Source organism: Heterodontus francisci, chromosome 1 (assembly GCF_036365525.1).
Source record: "Heterodontus francisci isolate sHetFra1 chromosome 1, sHetFra1.hap1, whole genome shotgun sequence".
In the NCBI taxonomy this organism is placed as follows: domain Eukaryota; kingdom Metazoa; phylum Chordata; class Chondrichthyes; order Heterodontiformes; family Heterodontidae; genus Heterodontus; species Heterodontus francisci.
In genome coordinates, this window is record NC_090371.1 from 122,137,656 (window position 1) to 122,164,046 (window position 26,391).

Here is a 26,391-nt window from a genome sequence, read left to right on the forward strand (position 1 = left end):
GGTTGTGACCCCTGTCATCTGGCCCCAGATGCAGCAGCATATGTCCCATATGAAAATTTTTTCTGATTATCTTTGCAGAGTCAGAATTGAGCAATAATTTCCACGTTGATGCAATTTCTGAATAATTTCAAAGTTTTGAACAAAAATCAATTTCTGAGGTCTAGGTATAGCTTTGATACCTTTGATTACCTCTTGGCTTAATATATTGATACAAGAACAAAAACAATCATGCTGCTGTCGGTGAATTTGGCTTGAATAATAAAAATACGCATGGTTGGGGAAACAGCCATGCTAGCTGATACCTCCATGACCAAAAGCTTTTGAAGGGTATACATAATGAGGTCCAAATGGAACCTGAGCAGATATTAAAGCACTTTGTGCAAGGAATATGAAAAATGTTAATACATACAGTTCATCGTATTGTTCTTGCACATATAATCAAAATTAAATTTAAAATGATAAATTTCTGTTTTTCTGGTATCTTTTGGGTGGAAAGAAGGTGTCCACCACTATACAGAGCAGGCTTTCTATGCATCAATATGGTTGTGTGTATTATAAAATATACCGGTTTCAGAGAAATGGGAGGTATTACTTTAACATTTGGACTTTATTTACTAGGAGCTTGGAGGTGCAATTTTTCTGTCTAATTTAAGCTCCTTGTCATTAATATTAGAAAAGAAATCTTTTTTCTTCCTATCTTCCTACCCTACCTTTTAGCATCAGGATTCAGGATCTGACACTAAGCTAAACGTAATCAGCCTCAAGGATGCATTGGAAAGATTTGATCACAGCCGCACACCATCTGCCTCCTCCAGGAGTTCGAGGAAGTCATCTTCACACACTGCAGTGTCTGATCTCGCCTGTAAGTTACAGGAATAATCGTATACTTAAATTTTATGGTACAATTAGTGTTACTAACAATATTAATATTTTGATAATTTAATAAAACTCAAAGTTTCTGACTGACAAGATGATTTGTACAGTACAAGTCATCAATTACATGAAAGTGATATAGTCACATGACAGATATGGATGATGAAGGCCATTCAACCCAATCGAGTTTAGATAGGGATCTTGAAGGCCATTCGTAGAGTTTTTCTATCTGGAAATCATCTAGTTCCTGCCTCTTTCCCGCCTCCCTTAGATCACAATATACAGCTATTTCTTAAATGATTGCAAGATTTTAACCTTCAGTTCTTTTGGTGTCCATTCCGCATATTGCCCACTCTTTTTGTGTGAAGAGGAATTTTCTGACATCCATTCTAAATATGCCTTTCACTAGGTTTGAACTTATGCCCCTTATTCTCTTATGTCTTCAACATGATTAATCATTCCATCCTCCTGTAACCCTGCTCCTCCATTGTCAATCTTGGTGGGACTCCCCTCACTTGATTCTATTTTTACCTATTCAATTATAGCAAGAACATGAACTTAAGATTCCCCAAAGGATCCATCCTTCCCCTGCCCCTCTTTATCTACATGTTCTCTCTTGGTACACATGGAATCAACTTCCATCCAACTGTATATTGATGTTGTGTATGGCTTGGTTCTCACTTGAAGAGTTCACCTGACATACATCATACACCTTTTTTTGTTTCGTCATAATCTTTATCTCCCTTGTCATCCAAGGAGCCCTGTTTTTGGTTCCCTTACCTTTTGCCCTTGTTAGAATGTACCTGAAGTATCTCTTCCTTAAAGATAACCCATTGTTCCTGTACAGCTCTTCCTGTCAGTTTTTGTTTCCATTTGACCCTGGCTAGATACCTTCTCATTGTGTTGAAATTAGTCCTGTTCCAATCTAGATGTTCCACCTTATTTTGTTCCTTGCTTTTCTGCATTACTAGTTTAAACCTAATGGTACGATGATCACTCTTACCCAAGCCCTCCCTGACAGACAGTCCACTAGGCCCACCTCATTTCCCAGCACCAGATCCAGTAATGTCTCCTTTCTAGTTGGGCTGAGAACATACTGATCAGGGAAGTTCTCCTGAACCTAGAGTCATAGAGTCGTACAGCATAGAAACAGGCCCTTCGGCCCACCGCGTCCATAATGCCTATCTATACTAATACCACCTGCCTGCATTAATTCCATATCCCTCTATGCCTTGCTCATTCAAGTACCTGTCCAGATGCCTCTTAAATGTCGCTACTGTTCCTGCCTCCACCACCTCAGGCAGCTCATTCCAGATACCCACCATTCTTTGTGTGAAAAATTTACCCCTTTGATCCCCTTTAAACCTCCTCCCTCTCACCTTAAATCTATGCCCTCTAGTTTTAGTCACCCCTACTATGGGAAACAGACTGTGGCTATCTACCCTATCTATTTCTTTGGCCTCCTTATCTCGAGAGACAATGGGTAAGTGCCTGGAGGTGGTCAGTGGTGTGTGGAGCAGCGCCTGGAGTGGCTATAAAGGCCTATTCTAGAGTGACAGGCTCTTCTACAGGTGCTGCAGAAAAATTTGATTGTCGGGGCTGTTCCACAGTTGGCTCTTCCCTTGTGCCTCTGTCTTTTTTCCTGCCCACTGCTAAGTCTCTTCGACTCGCCACACTTTAGCCCCGCCTTTATGGCTGTCCGCCAGCTCTGGCGAACGCTGGCAACTGACTCCCACGACTTGTGATCAATGTCACAGGATTTCATGTCGCCTTTGCAGACGTCTTTAAAGCAGAGACATGGACGGCCGATGGGTCTGATACCAGTGGCGAGCTCTCTGTACAATGTGTCTTTTGAGATCCTGCCATCTTCCATGCGGCTCACATGACCAAGCCATCTCAAGCGCCGCTGACTCAGTAGTGTGTATAAGCTGGGGATGTTGGCCGCCTCGAGGACTCCTGTGTTGGAGATACGGTCCTGCCACCTGATGCCAAGTATTCTCCGGAGGCAGCGAAGATGGAATGAATTGAGACGACGCTCTTGGCTGACATACGTTGTCCAGGCCTCGCTGCCATAGAGCAAGGTACTGAGGACACAGGCTTGATACACTCGGACTTTTGTGTTCTGTGTCAGTCCGCCATTTTCCCACACTCTCTTGGCCAGTCTGGACATAGCAGTGGAAGCCTTTCCCATGCGCTTGTTGATTTCTGCATCTAGAGACAGGTTACTGGTGATAGCTGAGCCTAGGTAGGTGAACTCTTGAACCACTTCCAGAGCGTGGTCGCCAATATTGATGGATGGAGCATTTCTGACGTCCTGCCCCATGATGTTTGTTTTCTTGAGGCTGATGGTTAGGCCAAATTCATTGCAGGCAGCTGCAAACCTGTCGATGAGACTCTGCAGGCACTCTTCAGTGTGAGATGTTAAAGCAGCATCGTCAGAAAAGAGGAGTTCCCTGATGAGGACTTTCCATACTTTGGACTTCGCTCTTAGATGGGCAAGGTTCAAGAACCTGACCCTGATCTTGTGTGGAGGAAAATTCCTTCTTCCGAGGACTTGAACGCATGTGAAAGCAGCAGGGAGAAGAAAATCCCTATCTATGCCTCTCATAATTTTATATACCTCTATCATGTCCCCTCTCAGCCTCCTTTGCTCCAGGGAAAATAGACCCAGCCTATCCAATCTCTCTTTATAACTCAAGCCCTCCAAACCAGGCAACATCCTTGTGAATCTTTTCTGTACCCTCTCCAGCTTAATCACATCTTTGCTGTAGTGCGGCGACCAGAACTGCACACAGTACTCCAAATGCGGCCTAACCGTTATGTATAACTGTAACATGACGTCCCAACTCTTGTACTCAATGCCTTGGCCGACGAAGGCAAGCATGCCATACGCCTTCTTCATCACCCTGTCGACCTGTGTTGCCACTTTCAGGGAACTATGTAGTTGCACCCCAAGGTCTCTCTGCTCAACAACACTCCCCAGGGCCCTGTCATTCACTGTATATGTCCTGCCCTGGTTTAACTTCCCAAAATGCATCACTTTGCACTTGTCTGTGTTAAATTCCATTTGCCAATCCCTTTCCCACTTTATCTATATCCTGTTGTAACCTTAAACAACCACCTTCACTGTCCACTATACCACCAATTTTGGTGTCATCTGCAAACTTACTAATCATGCCCCCTACATTCTCATCCAAGTCATTAATATATATGACAAACAACAGAGGGGCCAGCACCGATCCCTGCGGCACACCACTGGTCACCAGCCTCCAATCTGCAAAACAACCCTCCACTACCACCCTCTGCCTCCTATCACCAAGCCAATTTTGTATCCAGTTTGCTAGCTCACCCTGGATCCCATGTGTTCGAACCTTCTGGACCAGCCTACCATGCGGGACCTTGTCAAAAGCCATGCTAAGTCCATGTAGATGATGTCCATCGCCCTGCCCTCGTCAATCCTCTTGGTCACCTCCTCAAAAAACTCAATCAAATTCGTGAGACATGATTTCCCACGCACAAAGCCATGCTGACTATCCCTAATCAGACCATGCCTTTCCAAATGCATGTAAATCCTGTCTCTCAGAATTTCTTCCAATAACTTTCCCACCACTGATGTAAGGTTCACCGGCCTGTAGTTCCCTGGCTTATCTCTGCTGCCCTTCTTAAATAACGGCACAACGTTGGCTATCCTCCAGTCTTCCGGTACCTCACCCGTGGCTAACGATGATAGAAACATCTCTGCCAGAGCCCCAGCAATCTCCTCCCTTGCTTCCCATAGCATCCTAGGATACACCTGGTCAGGCCCTGGGGATTTATCCACCTTAATGCGCTTCAAAACCTCCAACACCACCTCCTTTGTAATGTTGATATGCTCCAGGATATTGCTGTTCCCTCCCTTGAACTCACTAGCTTCCATGACCTTCTCCATGGTAAATACAGACGAGAAGTATTCATTTAAGACCTCGCCCATTTCCCATGGCTCCACACACATTTCAGAAATTCCTCCCCCTCTTTACCTTTTACTCTAAAACTATCCCAATTGATATCTCGGTATTTAAAATCCCCCAATCTCACTACTCTATCGTATTCTTGCACATCTCTGTGATTTCCCTGCAGATTTGCTCAAGGGTATCTACTTCAATGCAAGGAGAATAGCAAATAAAGCAGACGAGCTGAGGGCACAAATAGACATGTGGCAGTATGATATCATAACTAATACAGAAAGATGGCTTAAGGAGCAACAGGATTGGCAGCTCAACATTCCTGGTTATAGGGTTTTCAGACATGATAGGGAGGGAAATAAGAAAGGAGGGGGAGTGGCAGTTTTGGTCAAAGAAACAACTACAGCTGTGAGGAGGGATGATATGTTGGAAAATTCATCAAATGAGGTCATATGGATCGAGCTAAGGAACATATAAAGGGACAATTACACTGCTGGGAGTGTATTACAGACCCCCAAATAGTCAGAGGGAGATAGAAGAATAGATATGTAGGCAAATCTCTCAGAAGTGCAAAAAAATGGGCAATAATGGGGGATTTTAACTACCCCACTATTAACTGGGATAGTTTTATTGTGAAAGGAATTGAGGGAGCAGAATTCTTGAGATGCATTCAGGAGAACATTTTTGGCCAGTCTGTAGCAAGCCCAAAAAGAGAGGGCGCAGTTTTAGACTTAGTTTTAGGAAATGGAGCTGGGCAGGTGGAAGGAATGGCAGTGGGAGAGCATTTTGGTGGTAGTGATTATAATTCAGTTAGTTCTAACATATTGATAAGGACATAGATAGAACAGGAGTCAGAGTTCTCAATTGGGGCAAGGCCAATTTTACTAAGCTGAGGAGTGATTTAACGAAAATGAACTGGAAACAGCTACTCGAAGGTAAATCAGTGTCAGAGCAGTGGGAGGTAGAGGCCTGCTACCCGACCTGAACCCAAAGGGACCCGACGATGGGTCGGGTCGGGCTCATCTTCAGGCTTTCAGGCTCGGGTTGGGCCGAGTCCAGGTTGAGTCAGGTTGGGTTGAGCCAGACACACAGGGTAAGTGCTCTGCTGCTAAGTATTGAAATTAAAAAACATACCTGAGCTGGGAGTCCAGGATGAAACACAGTGAGCAAGTGACGTCACTATGATGCCATCGTGCATGCGCTGGAGCTTCCCAGTCGGAAGGTAAGTAAAGGGATGGTCGCTACGGGCTCAGGTCGGGTTGGACTTGGGGCAAAATCAGAGGGACTTGGGCCGGGTCAGGCTCGGGTCCGCTGTGGTTCGTTTGGGTCAGGTTCTGTTTTTCCGACCTGAGCAGGTCTCTAGTGGGAGGTATTCAAAGGGGAGATTCAAGGGGTTCACAGTAAACATGCTCCCATAAGGAAAAAGGGCAGGATGGCCAAATCTATAGCCCCATGGATGTCGAGGGGCCTCCAGGGTAAGTTAAGGCACAAAAGGAAAGCTTATGTCTGATACTGAGAACTCAATACTACAGAAAGTCTAGAGGTGAAATCAAAAAGGAAATTAGGAAAGCTAAGACAGGCCGTGAAAGAATATTGGCAAGAAAAATCCAGGTGAACCCAAAGATGTTTAATCAATACAGTAAGAGTAAGAGGATAACAAAGGAATATACGAATTAAGAGCAGGAGTAGGCCACTTGGCCCTGCTCTGCCATTCAATAAGATCATGGCTGGTTTGATTGCAACCTCAACTCCACATTCCTGCCTACTCCCAATAACCTTTCACTGCCTTGCTTATCGAGCATTTATCTAAGGAAAGAGTAGGGCTCATAAAAGACCAAAAAGGTAACCTATGTGTAGGGGTGGAAGGTGTTGGTATTATTCTTAATGAATACTTTGCGTCTGTCTTCACAAAACAGGGGGCAATGCAGATATTATGGTTAAGGAAGAAGGGTGTGAAGTCTTGGATGTGATAAACATAGGGAGAAAGGAAGAATTAATGGGATTAGCATCCTTGAAAGTTAATAAATCACCAGGGCCAGCTGAAATGTACCCCAGGCTGTTAAAAGAAGCAAGAGAGGAAATAGTGGAAGGTCTAACCATCATTTTCATGTCCTCATTGGATACTGCTGGAGGATTGGAGGACTGCAACGTTGTACCTTTGTTTAAAAAGGGAGCGAGGGATAGACCAAATAATTACAGACCAGTCAATCTAACCTTAGTAGTGGGCAAATTATTGGAATCAATTCTGAGAGAGGATAAACTGTCACTTCGGGCACAGATTAATCAAGGATAGTCAGCATAGATTTGTGAAGGGAATATCGTGTCTGACCAACTTGATAAAAATTTTTGAAGAAGTAACAAGGAAGATTGAGGGTAGTGCAGTTCATGTGGTCTACATGGATTTTAGCAAGGCTTTTGACAAGGTCCCACATGGCAGACTGGTCAGTAAAATGAAAGCCCATGGGATACAGGGGAATGTGGGGGCAGGTTGGATCTAAAATTGGCTCAGTGACAGGAAACTGACCACTGACAGTGGTAATCGATGGAAGTTTTTGCGAATGGAAAGCAGTTTCCAGTCGTGTTCCACAGGGCTCAGTGTTGGGTCCCTTGCTGTTTGTGGTATATGTTTATGATTTGGACTTTAATGTGGGAGGCATGATTGGGAAGTTTGCAGATGACACAAAAATTGGCCATGTAGTTGATAGTGAAGAGGACAGCTGTGGACTCCAGAATGATATCTAATAAATATATAATATGGGCGGCGCAGTGGTTAGCACCGCAGCCTCACAGCTCCAGCGACCCGGGTTCAATTCTGGGTACTGCCTGTGCGGAGTTTGCAAGTTCTCCCTGTGTCTGCGTGGGTTTTCGCCGGGTGCTCCGGTTTCCTCCCACAGCCAAAGACTTGCAGGTTGATAGGTAAATTGGCCATTATAAATTGCCCCTAGTGTAGGTAGGTGGTAGCGGAATATAGGTAGGTCGGTTGTAGGGACAGGTGGGGATGTGGTAGGGATATGGGATTAGTGTAGGATTAGTATAAATGGGTGGTTGATGGTCGGCACAGACTTGGTGGGCCGAAGGGCCTGTTTCAGTGCTGTATCTCTAAATAAAATAAATAAAAATAAAAAATAAAACATCCAATACTTCACACTCTTCCTCCTTAACTACAATATCTGCATCGTCAGCTTCAGGTTTCAGAGCTCGAGCGGCAGCTGGAGTCACTGTGGCGCATCCGCGAGGTGGAGGACTACGTGGATGTCATGTTTCAGGAGGTAGTCAAGCCAGTGTCTAGGCGAGCACAGTCAGGGGGTGACTTGGTGGATGCCGGACAGACAAAGAAGTCAGGGCAGGTTGTGCAGGAGTCCCTAGGGGACATCCCACTTTCTAACCGGTATTCAGTTCTGAGTACCGATGGAGGAGAGGGTTCCTCTGGAGAATGCACCGAGAATCATGACCGGAATGTCATGGCTGACTCAGCTGTGCTGGGATGGAGAAAAAGGGATAAGAGGGCAATAGTGGAAGGGGATTCTATGCTTAGAGGAACAAATAGGTGTTTCTGTGGTCGCAGACGTGATTCCAGGATGGTATGTTGCCTCCCTGGTGCAAGGGTCTTGGATATCACTGAGTGGCTACAAAGTATTCTGGAGGATGAGGGTGCACAGCCGGAGATCGTGGTCCACGTTGGTACCAATGACATGGGTAGAAAGAGGGATGAGGTCCTGCAAAAAGAATTTAGGGAGCTAGGCAGCAGATTAAAAAATAGGACCTCAAAGGTTGTAAGCTCTGGGTTTCTTCCAGTGCCACGGGCTAGTGAGTATATATGAATAGGAGGTTAGAGCAGATGAATGCATGGTTGGGGAGATGATGCAGGAGGGAGGGCTTTAGATTCTTGGATCACTGGGCCTGTTTCTGACGAAGGTGGGATCTATATAAGATGGACGGGTTGCACCTGAACCAGAATGGGACCAGCATCCTTGCTGGGAGGTTTGCGAGTGCTGTTGGGGGGGTGGGTGGTTTAAACTAATTTGGCAGGGGGGATGGGATACAGAGTGGAAGCACAGTAGGGGGTGATGTACAATCAAATATAAATGTGAGGCTAAGTCAGTCCGGAGGTCAGAGTAAATGTAGATCTGTTAAGGCTCAGGCAAATAATGCAAGGCTGGATTGTATCTATTTTAATGCAAGGAGTCTTACTAGTAAGGCAGATGAATTGAGGGCCTTGATTATCACATGGGAATGTTATATTATTGCTATTACTGAGACATGGTTAAGGGAAGGGCAGGACTGGCAGCTTAATATCCCAGGGTATAGAATCTTCAGACGTGATAGGGGAGGGGGTAAAAGAGGAGGTGGCATTGCACTGTTGATTAAAGAAACAATTACTGCAGTAAGGAGGGATGATATCTTAGAAGGTTCCTCTAATAAGGCCATATGGGTAGAACTTAAAAACAAAAAGGGGGCTATCACTTGGCTGGGAGTGTACTACATGCCTCCAAATAGTCAGGCAGTGGTAGAGGAGCAGATATGTAGGCAAATCTCAGAGAGGTGCAATAATAATAGGGTAATAATAGCAGGGGATTTCAACTTCCCCTATGTTAGAGGGGATAGTATTAGTGCAAAAAGCTTAAAGGGGGCAGAATTCTTCAAGTGCATTCAGGAGAGCTTTTTGAGCCAGCACGTAGAGAGTCATACACGAGAAGGGGCAGTACTGGACCTAATCCTAGGGAATGAAGCCAGACAAGTGGTAGAAGTGGCAGTGGGGTGCATTTCGGGGATAGTGACCATAACTCTGTAAGATTTAAGGTAGTTATGGAAAAGGACATAGAGGGTCTGGAAATAAGAGTACTGAATTGGGGGAAGGCAGATTTCAATATGATAAAACAGGATCTGGCCAAAGTGGACTGGGAGCAGCTATTTATAGGAAAGTCGACATCAGATCAGTGGGAGTCATTCAAATAGGAAATAGTGAGAGTTCAGAGCCAACATATACCCATTAAGGTGAAGAGTAGGACCAACAGGTCAAGGGAACCCTGGATGTCAAGGGATATAGAGGAATTGGATAAGGAAAAAAAAGGAGGCGCATGGCAGATTCAGAGTGCTGAAAACAGCGGAGGCCCTACTGGAGTTTGGAAAGTGTACGGGAGTACTTAAAAAAGTAAGTAGGAGAGCAAAGAGGGGACATGAAAAATCACTGGCAGACAAGATAAAGGAAAATCCTAAGACGTTTTATAAGTATGTTAGGGGCAAGAGGATAACTAGGGAAAAAGTGGGGCCCATTAGGGATCAAAGAGGCAATCTGTGTGTGGAGCCTGAGGATATAGGTGAGGTTTTGAACAATAACTTTTCATTTGTGTTCACTATGGAGAAGGATGATGTAGATGTACTGATCAGGGAGGGGGATTGTGATATACTTGATCAAATTAGCATTGAAAAGGATTAGCTGTATTAGCGGGCTTAAAAGTGGATAAATCCCCAGGCCCAGATGAGATGTATCCCAGGCTGTTATGTGAGGCAAGGGAGGAGATAGCAGGGGCTCTGACACAAATTTTCAGATCCTCTCTGGCCACAGGAGAGGTACCAGAGGACTGGAGGACAGCGAATGTGGTACCATTATTCAAGAAGGGTAGCAGGGATAAACCAGGTAATTACAGGCCGGTGAGTCTAACATCAGTGGTAGGGAAATTATTGGAAAAAATTCTGAGAGACAGGATTAATATTCACTTGGAGAGGCAGGGATTAATCAGGGATAGTCAGCATGGCTTTGTCAGGCGGAGATCGTGTCTAACTAATTTGATTGAATTTTTCGAGGAGGTGGCTAGAGGTGTAGATGAGGGTAAAGCAGCTGATGTAGTCTATATGGACTTCAGTAAGGCTTTTGATAAGGTCCCGCATGGGAGATTGGTTAAGAAAGTAAAGGCCCATTGGATTCAGGGTAATTTGGCAAATTGGATTCAAAATTGGCTTAGTGGCAGGAGGCAAAGGGTGATGGTAGAGGGTTGTTTCTGCGAGTGGAAGCCTGTGACCAGTGGCGTACCACAGGGATCGGTGCTGGGACCCTTACTGTTTGTAGTATACATTAATGATTTAGAAGTGAATATAGGAGGTATGATCAGTAAATTTGCAGACGACACGAAAATTGGTGGTGTCATAAATAGTGAGGAGGAAAGCCTTAGACTACAGGACGATATAGATGGGCTGGTAAGATGGGTGGAGCAGTGGCAAATGGAGTTTAATCCTGAGAAGTGTGAGATGATGCACTTTGGGAGGTCTAACAAGGCAATGGAATATAAAATGGATGGTGGGACCCTAGGGAGTACAGAAGGTCAGAGGGACCTTGGGGTGCTTGTCCATAGATCACTGAAGGCAGCAGCACAGGTAGATAACGTGGTTAGGAAGGCATACGGGATGCTTGCCTTTATTATCTGAGGCATAGAATATAAGAGCAGGGAGGTTATGATGGAGCTGTATAAAATGCTGGTTAGGCCACAGTTGGAGTGTACAGTTCTGGTCGCCATACTATGGGAAGGATGTGACTGCAATGGAGAGGGTGCAGTGGAGATTCACCAGGATGTTGCCTGGGCTGGAGCATTTCATTTATGAAGACAGATTAGATAGGCGGGGATTGTTTTCCTTGGAGCGGAGAAGGCTGAGGGGTGACATGATTGAGCTATACAAAATTATGAGGGGCATTGATAGGATAGATAGGAAGAAACTTTTTTCCTTAGCGGAAAGGTCAGTAACTAAGGGGCATAGATTTAAGGTAAGGGGCAGGAGGTTTAGAGGGGAGTTGAGGAGGAATTTTTTCACCCAGAGGGTGGTTGGAATCTGGAACACACTGCCTGAAGGGGTGGTAGAGGCAGGAATGCTCACAACATTCAAGAATTATTTAGATGAGCACTTGAAACGCCATAACATACATGGCTACGGGCCAAGTGCGGTGAAATGGGATTAGTTAGGACGGGTGCTTGATGGTCAGCGCAGGCACGTTGGGCCGAAGGGCCTGTTTCAGTGCTGTAAAACTCTATGACACGTCTGCCCATTCTGCTGAACTATCTATGCTTTGTTGCAATTAATTGGTATCATCCTCATTGTGTGCCACATCTCCAAGTTCGGCACATTTTGAAATTTTACTCTGTATTCCAATATCCAAGTCATTTATCTATATATCAAAAAAAGCAGGGTCCTAGCACTGAATCTTGGGGAACATCACTACCATCCGCCAGTCTAAAAAAAAACAACCATTTACTGCGACTACTTCTGTTCTTAAGCCAATTTTTAAAAATCCAAGTTGACACATCCTATTCCATAAGCCTTAATTTTGTTAAACAGTCTTTTATGTGGTATTTTGTCAAAAGCTTACTTAAAATCCATACGGACAACATCCATTGCTTTCCCTTCATCAACCTTCTCTCTTACTTCATCAAAAAAAATCAATTAGATTAGTCAAGCACGATCTGCCTTTTACAAATCTATACTGGCTCTCTCCAATTGTCTCAAACCTCTCCAAGTGCCTGTTGATTTTTTTTCCTGATTATTGTTTCTAAAACCTTACCCAGCACAGATGTTCAACTGACTGGCCTGTAGTTATTAGGAATTGTCTTACACCCTTTCTTGAATAAGGGCAGGACATTTGCCACTCTCCAATCCTCTGGAAAATTATAGCAAGCTGGTCTGCTATCTCCACATCATTTCTTTTAGCAATCTGGATGCAAGCAATCCGGACCAGGTGACTTTTCCACTCTAAGCATAACCTGCCTTTCCAGTACATCCATCCTATCAATTTTCACCTCGTCCATTAACTCTGCTTCTACCAATTTTTTGTCATTATCCCCTTCCTTAGTAAACACCGATACAAAGTACTCATTAAGTATTATAGCCTAGCTCTGCACCTCTAAGCATATATCACCCTCTTTGTCCTTAATAGGCCCACCCCACCTCTTACTACCCGCTTACTATGCACATGCCGATCGAAGATTTTTGAATTCCCTTTTATGTTAACTGCCATTCTATTCCCATATTCTCTTTGCCAGTCTTATTTTCTTTTTCACTTTGCCTCTCAACTTATTGTGTTTGGCCTGGCTCTTGCTTGAAGAATTCACCTGACATGCATCATAATCCTCTTCTTTTGTTTCATCATATTCTTTATCTCCCTGGTCATCCAAGGAGTCCTGGCTTTGGTTCCCTTACCTTTCTCCCTGCAACCTGATAACACTCCAGGCTAAAAAGGTTAAGCTGTAAGGAAAGGTAGCATAGACTAGGCTTGTAATCCCTTAAATACAGAAAATTAAGGAACGATCTAATTGAGGAGTTTCAAGATGATTAAAAGGTTTGCTAGCTGCACAGAGAGAAACTATTTCCTCTGGTGGGAGGGTCCAGAACAAGGGGGTATAATCTTAAAATTAGAGCTAGGTTGTTCAGAGGTGGTGTCCAAAAGCACTTTCTCAAACAAAGAGAAGTGGAAATCTAGAAAACTGTTGAGGCTAGGTCAGTTGGAAAAATTCAAACTTGTGTCAGATATTTGTTAAGTAAGGGTATTCAGGAATATGGAGCAAAGTTGGGTAAATGGAACTGAGGTACAGATGAACCATGATCTAATTAAATGGTGGAACAGGCTCGAGGGGCTGAATGCCCTACTCCTGTTCCTATTTTCTCACTCTTCACGAATATCTTTCCACCCCTGCACATAGTCTGGACTCATGATGATATCCTTTTCCTCCTCTCCTTGTAAGTAATGCTCTGGAGATGTGCTAATATTTTTGAAAATGGATAAACTGCACAAAGACAGAAATTTGCTTTCCATTGATTGTTTATAGATAAGATTGTAAGTGATTTTTTTTGGTACACTCTGCTCATGAACTTTAGATTTTTTTTGAGCAATTAAATCATTCTACAATATTGTACTTTTATTCTTAATGTTTTTCAATCCTATTTTCATTTTAATAGCAACACCCACAAAACAACTGACTGATAGAAGCACACCTGCACGACCGAAAGTAACATCTGGTCCTGAAATGACCCCCCAGAGACGGGCATCACTGAGCAGCCAGGTAGAATTGGAGATTTTTTAAAACAATGTTTTTCTTGTTTAATGGACCAGCCAGATGATTTTAAAGTGTAGTTTTTTTTTATGTTAGTGAATTATATGGTTGAATCTTCACTTACAGCATACTCCACACATCAGTATTTTTTTTTAAACAGGCACATTCCAAGAAGAGCAAAGGTATGAGAGATTGTCGTGTGGTGTTAACTCATGTAACCTCGCTTTCTCCACTCTGCTGCAGTATAGAAGGCGCATCACATGTTAGTTTTTTGTTTACTGAAGTATTTTGTGCTTCAAGATTTTTCAGGGTCCAAGTATTTTGCCATTGCCATTTTTTGTGTTGCTAAATCTTTTTCAGAAGTTAATCTGTAGCCCCACCCCCTCCTGTAGACTTAAACAGTTTAGTTACTGGACCCATTGTGCATGTTACTTCTGCATGCTGATCCAATTTTCCCTCTAATCCTATAGCACCTAAGGACCACACTTGATCTTTACTCCCCATCAGCAAAGCTACAAGAAATTGACTAACTCTTATATTTCTCCAACTTACTGTAACTTACCTGCTGTTCAGGGCTGCACTTATGGGCCTCAATCCTTCTCTGTTCTACCACCACTGTTCTAACACTTTCGTGTCAATTTTCTTAGTGATGGGTGTGTTGGAGAAGGGAAAACAGAGAGGTAAAGTTGGAAAAAGTTGAACAATTAATTATCATAACTCGCCCTCTGCCCTTAAAATCAATGACGAGTTCGCCACAGCTACTTAGATGATTCCACGTGTAGTGCTGGTGCTCTCAGTATGTTTGGTGCACTTACCAGGATTACAGTTCACAGTTTAAGAAATAATTGTGTTGACCACATTAGGTTTTTTTTTATTATTCAGTGATGCAGTTCTGACGGTGTCTACCATCACTGTGCAAAGCTCCAGAAATTATAGCCCTGATATTAACATGGAGCAGGAGACCATGCTGGGGGAGGTCAAAGACTTCCTTGAGGGGCCTGCCGGTGGGAGGGCACTCCTGATCCTCCGAGCCCACAAGGAGTGCTAAAAGAACCACTTGGAGAATTGGTAGCTCCCTCCTCAAATCAGCTGCTGGGAATCCCACAGGTCGGGTCTCCCCCTCACATATTTTTAAATTTAAGTCACAGCGCTAATGTCATCAGGCTACGAATTTGATATGTTAATTAAACCCCGTTTGCCTTTTGGATTTGGAGTAGCCTAGTCCATGGCTTGGTTTCTGCACTTCAAAATTTAAATTGGCATGTGAGGTCAAGTTGGGTTCCAGTTACCCAGTCCAGATATTTTAACCTCTCCTGCCCACCAGGAGGATGCGGTTGTGTATGGGTGTTAAAATCAGGCCCTCTATATCTGGTAAGAGCAGGCTGCCAGTTCCTAGCCTAAAACTACCCTACAAATGTGATATGTTAAGATTCAGTGGGTAGCACGCTTGCCTGTAAGTCAGTAGGTTGTGGGTTCAAGTTCCACAAATTTTAGGTGAACGCTCCAGTGCAGTACCAAGGGAGTACTGCACTCAGTGGTACAGTCTTTCAGTTGAGACATCTCCATCCCGGATGGATATAAAAGATACCATGACACTATTTAAAGAAAGAGTGGTGTTCTAGTCAATGTTTATCCCTCAAACAACAGCAAACTATCAGATTGCTGTTTGTGAGAGCTTGCTCTATGCCAATTGTCTGTCACGTTTCCTATGTTACAAAAGTGACTATACTTCTAAAGCACTTCATTGGCTATAAAGTGCTTTGGGATGTTCTGATGTCATAAGAGGTACTATATAAATCAAGTCTTTTTTTGTAATTAAGATAGTTAAACCTATGACTTGTGAATGTGATAGTAAGTACTCACTACATGCCCATTTACCCTTTATTAAAATCTAAGCAGTAAATCAGGAATAGTACTGGGATTACAGACTGCTTGAGCTATTGAAGACTAAAAGCTTCTGGTTTCTGTGTTGTTTGTACAACCTCCGTCGGGAGGGATGAGGGTCTCTGTTCCATCCAACAAACTATGACCAGGTTGGCATCCTTCCATCTACGAAAGATGATGGACATGCAGCAAATAATCCATTTAAGTGGGGTGTCTTACTTGGTGCACCTTTGTTGGTGGCTGTGAAGGCCAATCCTTGAGAGGCAGGTTCTGCCACGTGTGCTGCACGTGAAGTTGTTGTTTTTGATGTTGGCGCCTGTTGCCAAGTTGCTGTAGCAACTGGTCATCATGGTAGTGCACACCAGTCCACAGGATGTGTTGCCATTTCCCTCTTTCGCCAGCTAGTGACTCTCAAGTGCGATCGTCAACATTTAGGGCCCTCATGTCACGCTTGCAAGCATCCATGAAGTGGAGCTTTGGACGCCCCATTGGCCGTTTGGCCTTTGCTACCTCACCATACAGAAGGTCCTGGGGTATGCAATCAACCGTCTTCCATCCTGTGGACGTGACCAATGCACAAAAGCCGCCTCTGTTTGATTAGTGCCAACACACTTCCATGAGAAAAGGCATCATCACCCTCATTTACAAGCAGAAGGGGGAGAGGGTAGAAATCAGAAATTGGCGGCCCATCTCACTGCTTAATGTTGATTACAAGATTCTGTCCAAAGTCATAGCCGGTCGAGTCAAGTCTGCTCTGGAGCTGGTGATTCACCCCGATCAGACCTGTACTGTACCCGGCAGGAAGATCTCTGATAGCCTCGCGCTACTCAGGGATACGATCGCCTATGTACGGGACAGGAGGGTGGACACCTGCCTCATCAGCCTGGACCAGGAGAAGGCTTTTGACAGGATATCGCACACCTACATGATCGACGTGCTTTCCAAAATGGGGTTTGGGGAGGGAATCTGCAATTGGATCCAACTGCTCTACACAAACATCAGTAGCGCAGTCTCAATCAACGGGTGGGAATCTGAAAGTTTCCCGATCAAATCTGGAGTCAGACAGGGCTGTCCTCTTTCCCCGGTCTTGTTTGTTTGCTGTATTGAACCCTTTGCTGAGTCTATTAGGAAGGATGCGAGCATAAGAGGGGTGACAATCCCAGGCAGCGGAGGCACTCAGGTCAAAACCTCCCTGTACATGGATGACGTCGCCGTCTTCTGCTCGGATCCGCTGTCCGTGCGCAGACTGATGAGCATCTGCGACCAGTTCGAACTGGCCTCGGGAGCCAAAGTTAACCACGGCAAGAGCGAGGCCATGTTCTTTGGGAACTGGGCCGACCGATCCTTTGTCCCCTTCACCGTCAGGTCAGATTACCTGAAGGTGCTGGGGATATGGTTCGGAAGTGCCGGGGCGTGCACCAAAACATGGGAGGAGCGAGTAGCCAAGGTACGACAAAAGTTGGGCATGTGGGGGCAGCGATCTCTCTCCATTGTGGGTAAGAACCTGGTCATCAGGTGCGAGGCGCTCACGTTGTTGCTCTACGTGGCGCAGGTCTGGCCCATACCCCACTCCTGCGCCGTGGCAGTCACCCGAGCCATTTTCCGCTTCGTCTGGGGATCTAAAATGGACCGGGTCCGGAGGGACACGATGTTCAAATCTCTGGACATGGGCGGGAAAAATGTACCCAACGTGGCCCTCATCCTGATGACCACCTTCGTGTGCGGCTGCATCAAGCTATGTGTAGATCCCCAGTACGCAAACTCCAAGTGTCACTACGTGCTGAGGTTCTATCTGTCCCCGGTGTTGCGAAGGATGGGCCTGGTCACATTGCCGCGGAACGCTCCGTGCAGTTGGGACGTGCCGTACCACCTATCCTTCGTGGAGCAGTTTCTGCGGAAAAACACCTTTGACTACCGGTCCATCAGGCAGTGGTCTGCACGGAATGTCCTCAAGGCCCTACGGGAAAAGGAAACGGTGGATCCTGTCGGATGGTTCCCCGAGCAGACCGTCAAAGTCATTTGGCGGAATGCCTCATCACCAGAACTTTCAAACAAGCACCAAGACGTAGCTTGGCTGGTGGTGAGAAGGGCCCTCCCCGTCAGATCCTTCATGCACACCCGAAGTCTCGCCCCCTCCGCACAGTGCCCCCGCGTTGGCTGTGGTGGGGAAGAGACGGTCGCCCACCTCCTCCTGGAATGTGCCTTTGCAAAGCAGGTGTGGAAAGAGATGCAGTGGTTTTTGTCAAGGTTCATCCCAAGCAGCTCTGTAACACAGGAGTCTGTGCTCTACGGGCTGTTCCCAGGGACGCACACCGAGACAAACATCAACTGCTGCTGGAGGACTATCAATTCGGTGAAAGACGCCCTTTGGTCTGCCCGAAACTTGCTGGTCTTCCAGCGCAAAGAGTTGTCCACCACCGAATGTTGCAGACTGGCACATTCCAAGGTCCAGGACTACGTGCTGAGGGACGCACTAAAGCTTGGGGCAGCCGCAGCAAAGGCTCAATGGGGAAAGACCACAGTGTAAGGTTCCCCCACCAAGCTTGACTGAGGGGCTGGAACCATGGGAAACCCCTCGAACTGTATCGTTAATATTCTGAATTGCTGTAAATGTAAAACTGTAATTGACATGACAATTGAGAAACGGAAGGGTTGGGAAGAAACTCATGACCGTATTGAAGGAAACTGATCTCCCTTTCAATGTTTGTATTTTTTGGTGCTGTTTGGAAACTGTTTGGCAATGTAATTTTTACAGATTTTTATGAATAAAGTATATTTTGGAAATAAAAAAAAAAAAACACACTTGGGAGGACTGCCACATTTGTGACTTTGTCCTGTCAGGACATAACCATAATGCGCCGCACACAGCGAAGATGGAAATTATTGAGCTTCTTTTCCTGGTAGCTGTAGGTCACCCATGCTTCACAGCCATACAGCAAGGTGCTGAGTACACAGGCCTTATAAACCATCAGCCTGCAGTTATTCCATGTGTGTTTCGCAAGTCAGCCAAAGATGGTAGCTGCTTTCTGTATGCATGCATCGAGCTCTGCATCAAGGAACAGATTGTCTGTCAATGTGGACCCAAGGTAGCCAAGTTTGCTAACTACTTCAGCAACAAATTAACCAGACAGATACAAAAACAGTCCTTCAAGTGAATCAGCTCTATCATTTGAATTTCTGCTTATTTCAACCCAACCCATCGGTTAAACCTTGAAACTTGTATTTTAAACACTTCTGGGCCTGAGTAGAATCACATCATATAGATTTTTACTCTATTGTTTTTATCAGACACAAATCTTGCGTAGCCAGCAGCAGCTGTAAAGTAAACTTACTGGATTTTCCAGGGCCAGAAATAGATTTTGGTTTTTGAGTGATATGGAATAAAGGCGGGAAATGAAGTTAAGGTACAGAGCAACCCATGATCTAGTTGACGAGCGGAACAGGAACGAGGGGCTGAATGGCTACTCCTGTTCCTATCCTTTTTCGTTTCCTGTATGGCCTATGGCCAGTGGCAGGACCGTATCTCCAACGCAGAGGTCCTCGAGGCGGCTAACATCCCCAGCATATACACCCTACTGAGCCAGTGGCGCTTGAGATGGCTTGGCCATGTGAATCGCATGGAAGATGGCAGGATCCCCAAGGACACATTGTACAGCGAGCTCGTCACTGGTATCAGACCCACCGGCCGTCCATGTCTCCGCTTTAAAGACGTCTGCAAACGTGACATAAAGTCCTGTGACATTGACCACAAGTCGTGGGCGTCAGTTGCCAGTGATTGCCTGAGCTAGCGGACAGCCATAAATGCGGGGCTAAAGAGTGGCGAGTTGAAGAGACTTAGCTGTTGGCAGGAAAAAATTCAGAAGCGCAAGAAGAGAGCCAACTGTGTAACAGCCCCGACAACCAATTTTATCTGCAGTGCCTGTGGAAGAGTCTGTCACTCTAGAATTGGCCTTTATAGCCACTCCAGGCGCTGCTTCACAAACCACTGACCACCTCCAGGCGTTTACCCATTGTCTCTCGAGACTAGGAGGCCGAAGAAGATGGCCAACTCTCAGGCATATGTTAATTTTTAGCTCTGCCTTTTCCAGCCTTTACCACCCCCTCATCGGTCCGTGATTGAACCAGCCATGCAAAGAGTGAAAAGGCTCAAGTGAAATGACTGAAGATAGTTTAAATCATGGTTCCATTGTCAGGAGTACATTGTCCTTATGCTTCACAATTTGCACTAAGCCACAGAGATAGTTCTGAAGGCTATGTAGCTGTTGATGTATTAAGTTTTTTTTTTACTGTAAGTGCTTATGAATTTCAAACCAGAGTTGTTTGACTTAGGGTAAACATCAAAGTGCCATATTATGTTGCAGTTCTCAGCACAGCTAGGGGCTATGCAACACCTAAAGGAGCAGCTGGAACAGAGGACACGGATGCTGGAAGCAAATATCCAGCGTCAGCAAGAAGAATTGCGCAAAATCCAAGAGCAACTTCACCTTGTCCAAGGACAAGGACTGCAGGTAGGTCAAAAAGAATAAGTGATATTTAAGCAAGAGTGTTTGGTGCTGATTATGGTAAACTAATGCACACTTATCCTACTATTTTACCAAGAATAACGGCTATAGACCGAGAATAATGGGCATTCAAAAAAAACTCCACTACCTCAGTGTGATGATCTTCCTTTGCACCTCCTGTTTTGCAGTTGGGAGTTCTGTCAAATACAGTTGCATGGGTAAATAGCAGCTTTCCAGTTCCTTACTCAACTGAATATTCTGCCATAAGAATCTGGACAGTGATGGTAGGTGGGGTGTTGTGTCCACAGGGAGTGTATAACCAAGCCTAATCTTTTTACTGATTATTCAAGCATGTACAAATTGATCAGTGTCAATGGATCATAAGGAGTGGGAATCTTTGTTATTTTTTACAAATTTAAACAAACTTTGTTTAATGATGCTCCTGCAAAGCACATTGGGCCATTTTACAGTGTTAAAGGTGCTATATAAATACAAGTAGTTGTTGTTTACCCCAACCCAAGAACGATGAAGGTTTGCCTACAGAACTAAACTGCCTTCATTCAGCACTCTACACAATATTACTCTTAACAAGAGGGAAACCAAACAAACAACCTATTTCAAATAAAAACAAGAAATGCTGGAATCACTCAGCAGGTCTGGCAGCATCTGTGGAAAGAGAAGCAGAGTTAACGTTTCAGGTCAGTGACCCTTCTTCGGAACTCAATAGGTTCGGAACCTATTTCAGACTGGTTCCAAACTGAATTTTAAAAGTGGAGCTGGAATCCTAAAATACTTCTTACTTTTTATGTTCACCCCTTAAAAGGCCATTTTCATTTTCTTGAACATGTGCAAATATTCAGTAACTATCTACCATTGTATCAACTAGAATGAGAACCTAACAGAAATAATTTATTTTTGCATAACACTTCCTGCCAGGCATGCTGTACTACTGTCCCCTGAAGTAGGTGCCTAGAGTGGCAAACAGTTCAACCCACCTCATGTAGCAACAACTCCATTTTGTTAGCTGTCAAAATGTTATCTCTCCATTACTTGACCAGTTTCCATTTCTAGCTTCCACAATTGTGCCAACCACTAAGTTTGCCAGCCTTTTTTGATGCCCCATGAAGCCATTGAAATATCCAAATTAAGTTTTAGCCATTTTAAAGGCTAACACCATTTTTACCCACATATGCAGTCACTCAGTTTTAAATGATTGCATCTTTTAATTTTCCGAGAAGTCCTTGAATAAGCCATTAGATATTTAATTAGAGCAGAAATCCCAGAAGACTGACCCAGATTGAAAGTCTAGAGTTAAAGCCTGCAGGCTGAAGCATAGCATGAAATGGAGTCCTTCATCTCATGTAATATCAGTATTTGGAGGAACTCCTGAACTGAGGCAATCTCCAGCTTTTTAACTTTAGGCAGAGCAAGAATTTTCTTTACCAAGGTGGTTGTGGCTGTGTGAGGTAGGACAAAGATGAGTTGGACTAAATTCAGCAAGGAAGTTAGATTGTCTATAGTGCTGCTGAAGACAGTTTAATTCTATTATCATAGGAAACATATAAAATCTAACATGGCAGTACACCTCTCACACAACTGTAATACCTAACTACTTATGCAGAACCAGTTCACATGTTTCTTGGCAGGTAGTATGCAGATACAGTTGATGGCATAATGACAGGTGCAAATATTGATTGCAGGACTACAAAACCATTACTTAGTACTAAATTGAACTTTATTTACTGACTAACAGGGATTCTTCACATAGATGTATTGTCCCTCCCTGAACTCACGTGGAAGTTGGTATTGTAAGAGCTCCTATTTTATGTCCTTTTTATCAACTTTCCCTGTTTGTTTAAATCTTGTAAATTATAATTAGCTAGTTCAGGTTCCACATCACCATAATGACAGGAAATAAAAAAGTGTTTTTTCTATAAAAATATGAACAAAGTTTAAGAACAGAGCCTATGCAAATAAAGGCTTAACAAAAAACTCAGATCCTTTTCGAATGTCGTGACTCATGAAACTTCCCTTGGGCTATTCCCAAATAAGAGAAGTAAGTTAGCAGCTCAACCCTGAGCTAAGCAGCTGGAAATTGGTAGGATACTTGATTTAGGGCGGCACAGTGGCACAGTGGCGCAGTGGTTAGCACCGCAGCCTCACAGCTCCAGGGACCCGGGTTCGATTCCGGGTACTGCCTGTGTGGAGTTTGCAAGTTCTCCCTGTGTCTGCGTGGGTTTTCTCCGGTTGCTCCGGTTTCCTCCCACAAGCCAAAAGACTTGCAGGTTGATAGGTAAATTGGCCATTATAAATTGTCACTAGTATAGGTAGGTGGTAGGGAAATATAGGGACAGGTGGGGATGTTTGGTAGGAATATGGGATTAATGTAGGATTAGTATAAATGGGTGGTTGATGTTCGGCACAGACTCGGTGGGCCGAAGGGCCTGTTTCAGTGCTGTATCTCTAATCTAATCTAATCTAAATGCATTATATTTAAATTAAGGTTCATTTTCGGCAAGAACACTCACAGTTCGTCTAAAATACCTACCAGAATATTACACTTAGCCGGATCTCCACCATATTCTTGCAAACAAAATCTGCACCTGATTTTCTGGTCAGAGACAGAAAACAGCAGGCAATGGTTCTTTAAAGAAAGTGCACATGCCTTCAATATGAACAGAAAAGAAACATATGTGAAGAAAGCAAGAGTGAGAAAATGTACCTGGGGACAGTTGCTACTTTAATTAGGCCTGTTGACTGAAGTCAGAGTTGATTACATGATCCAGTGAGTCAGGTGTAGGTCTAGTTAGTTGAATAGTGCCCTTAGCTCAGCTAGGAGAACTGAATACAATAGGAACATTGAATCATGATGGAAAATTGTGATGCAAGCTAGCATTACAGAAAATAAGGGTAGGAAGAATTTTCCCTCCAATCGGATGGGCTTAGTTGCTTTGTTCCCTCTTCAGAAAAAATTAATTATTTTCACCCTTCCGAGGGCGCCACCATTTTAAGGTGCCCTCACGTTATCCTAGCAGCTTCAGCAGTGCTCACCTTTCACGGATGGGCTACCGAGGCTGTAGAGCTGCTGGCCCTGATGGACGTGCTTTCCAAAATGGGGTTTGGGAAGGGAATCTGCAATTGGATCAAACTGCTCTACGCAAACATCTGTAGCGCAGTCTCAATCAATGGGTGAGAATCAGAAAGTTTCCCGATCCAGTCTGGAGTCAGACAGGGCTGTCCTCTCTCCCCTGTCTTGTTTGTTTGCTGTATTGCACCCTTTGCTGAGTCTATTAGGAAGGATGTGAGAGGGGCGACCATCCCAGGCAGTGGAGGCACAGGTTAAAACCTCCCTGTACATGGATGACGTCGCCGTTTTCTGTGCTCAGACTGATGAGCATCTGTGACCAGTTCGAACTGCCTCGGGAGCCAAAGTTAACCAAGGCAAGAGCGAGGCCATGTTCTTTGGGAACTGGGCTGACCGATCCTTTGTCCCCTTCACCGTCAGGTCTGACTACCTGAAGGTGCTGGGGATATGGTTTGGAAGGGCCGGGGCGTGCACCAAAACCTGGAAGGAGCGAGTAGCCAGGGTACAACATAAGCTGAGCATGTGGGAGCAGTGATCTCTCTCCATTATGGGTAAGAACCTGGTCATCAGGTGCGAGGCGTTCACGTTGCTGTACGTGGCGCAGGTCTGGCCCATACCCCACGACTGCGCTGTGGCGGTCACCCGAGCCATTTTCCGCTTCATCTGGGGATCTAAAATGGACCGGGTCCGGAGGGACACGATGTTCAAATCTCTGGATAAAGGCGGGAAAAATGTACCCAACATCACCCTCATCCTGATGACTACCTACGTGTGCGGCTGCATCAAGCTGTGTGTAGACCTCCAGTACGCAAACTCCAAGTTTCACTATGTGCTGAGGTTCTATCTGTCCCCGGTGTTGCGAAGGATGGGTCTGGTCACATTGCCGCGGAACGCTCCATCCAGATGGACTGTGCCGTACCACCTATCCTTTGTGGAAAAGTTTCTGTGGAAAAACACCTTTGACCACCAATCCATCGGGCAGTGGTCTGCGCGGAATGTCCTCAAGGCCCTATGGGAAAAGGAGATGATGGAGCCTGTCAGATGGTTCCCCGAGCAGACTGCCAAAGTCATTTGGCAGAATGCCTCATCACCAGAACTTTCAAACAAGCACCAAGATGTAGCTTGGCTGGTGGTGGTAAGAGCCCTCCCTGTCAGATCCTTCCTGCACGCCTGGAGTCTCACCCCCTCCGCACAGTGCCCTCGAGGTGGCTGTGATGGGGAAGAGACAGTTGTCCACCTCCTTCTGGAATGTGTTTTTGCAAAGCAGGTGTGGAAAGAGATGCAGTGGTTTTTGTCGAAGTTCATCCCAAGCAGCTTTGTAACACAGGAGTCTGTGCTCTACGGGCTGTTCCCAGGGTCACACACCGAGATAAACATCAGCTGCTGCTGGAGGACTATCAATTCGGTGAAAGGCACCCTTTGGTCTGCCCGAAACTTGCTGGTCTTCCAGCGCAAAGAGTTGTCCACGACCGAGTGTTGCAGACTGGCACATTCCAAGGTCCAGGACTACGTGCTGAGGGACGCACTAAAGCTTGGGGCAGCCGCAGCAAAGGCTCAATGGGGAAAGACCACTGTGTAAGGTCCCCCCACCAAGCTGAACTGAGGGGCTGGATCCATGGAAAACCCCTCGAACTGTATCCGGAAAATTTTTGTTTGCTGTAAAATGTATATGGCATGAAAAATGAAATGGAAGGGTTGTGAGGCAACTCACTGCTGTATTGAAGGAAACCGAATTCCTTTGCACTTTTTGTATTTTTTGACTTAGTGCTGTTTGGAACTGTTTTGGAATGTATTTTCTACAGATTTTTATGAACAAAGTATATTTTGGAAATAAAAAAAAAGATTGGGTTGGCAGCATTGGGAGCCCGCCCACCATCCTTAATTGGATAGCGAGTTCAGAGGTAGCCAATTACAGACATATGAATTAGGAGCAGGAGTAGGGCACATGGCCCCTCGAGCCTGCTCCGCCATTCAACAAGATCATGGCTGATCTGATTGTAACCTCAACTCCACATTCCTGCCTACCCCCGATAACCTTTCACCCTCTTGAATCTATCTACCTCTGCCTTAAAAATATTCAAAGACTCTGCTTCCACTTTTGAGGAAGAGTTCCAACGACTCATGACTGTCAGAGAAAAAATTTCTCCTCATCTCTGTCTTAAATGGGTGACCCTTTTTTTTTTAAACAGTGACCCCTAGTTCTAGATTCTCCCACAAGAGAAAACATCCTTTCTATATCCACCCTGTCAAGACCCTTCGGGATCTTACATGTTTCAATGAAGTCGTCTCTTACTCTTCTAAACTCCAGCGGATACAACCTGTTCAACCTTTCCTCATAAGACAACCCATCCATTCCAGGTAGTAGTCTCGTAAACCTTCTCTGAACTGCTTCCAACACACTTACATCCTTCCTTAAATAAGGAGGCCACCTGTGGGAAAAAAGCTTCCCCAATCTGGCTCCCAGCAAGTGCGGGTTTGGGACTTCCATTTGGTTCTGTGTTGGGGTCCTGAACCCTGCGTGAAAATCATGCCCATTCAATGGGCCAGAATTTGGTGTAGCAGTGAATAAGAATAAAACCAGACAAACCTAGGCATCAGATATGACAAAAGGAACTCCCTACCTCATAGCACTATGGGTATACCTAAATCACATGGCCTGCACCAATTTAAAGAAGGCAGCTCACCACCACCTTCTCGAGGGCAGTTAGGGATGGGCAATAAATGCTGGCCTTGCCAGTGGTGCCCACATCCCATGAATGAATTTTTTTTAAAAACATCAAACGTTGTCTGCCGTTAGACTTGCCCCACACCCTTCAGCTCAAAAGTGCGAGCTGATAACGGCACAGCACGCATCTGGGACCTGAGTGAGCTGGGAAACCAATGGTATATCTCCTTAATCAATGAGATTAAAGGATTGGGAAATAAACACAAGGAGGACTGAGAATGAGGAGGGTTAGAGTGGGTGAATTCAATGTCAAAGATGGAGGGAAAGAAAGATTGGATTAAGAGGAGAAAAAACGGCAGAAAGGAAAAGAAATTTGTTTTTTTTAAATGACATTTTTAAAATCTCC

General features: G+C 44.9%; 1 protein-coding gene across 6 annotated transcripts in view; it reads left to right on the top strand.

Moving 5' to 3' along the window:
• The window catches only part of clocka (clock circadian regulator a), a 280,411-nt gene that overhangs the window by 240,519 nt on the left and 13,501 nt on the right, over positions 1–26,391 (top strand). For all 6 annotated transcript variants that reach the window (XM_068035102.1, XM_068035091.1, XM_068035120.1 and 3 more), the window contains 3 exons: positions 718–862; positions 13,755–13,858; positions 20,095–20,241. In XM_068035102.1, the coding sequence (XP_067891203.1) occupies positions 718–862; positions 13,755–13,858; positions 20,095–20,241 (396 nt within the window). The remainder of the gene's footprint in view (positions 1–717; positions 863–13,754; positions 13,859–20,094; positions 20,242–26,391) is intronic.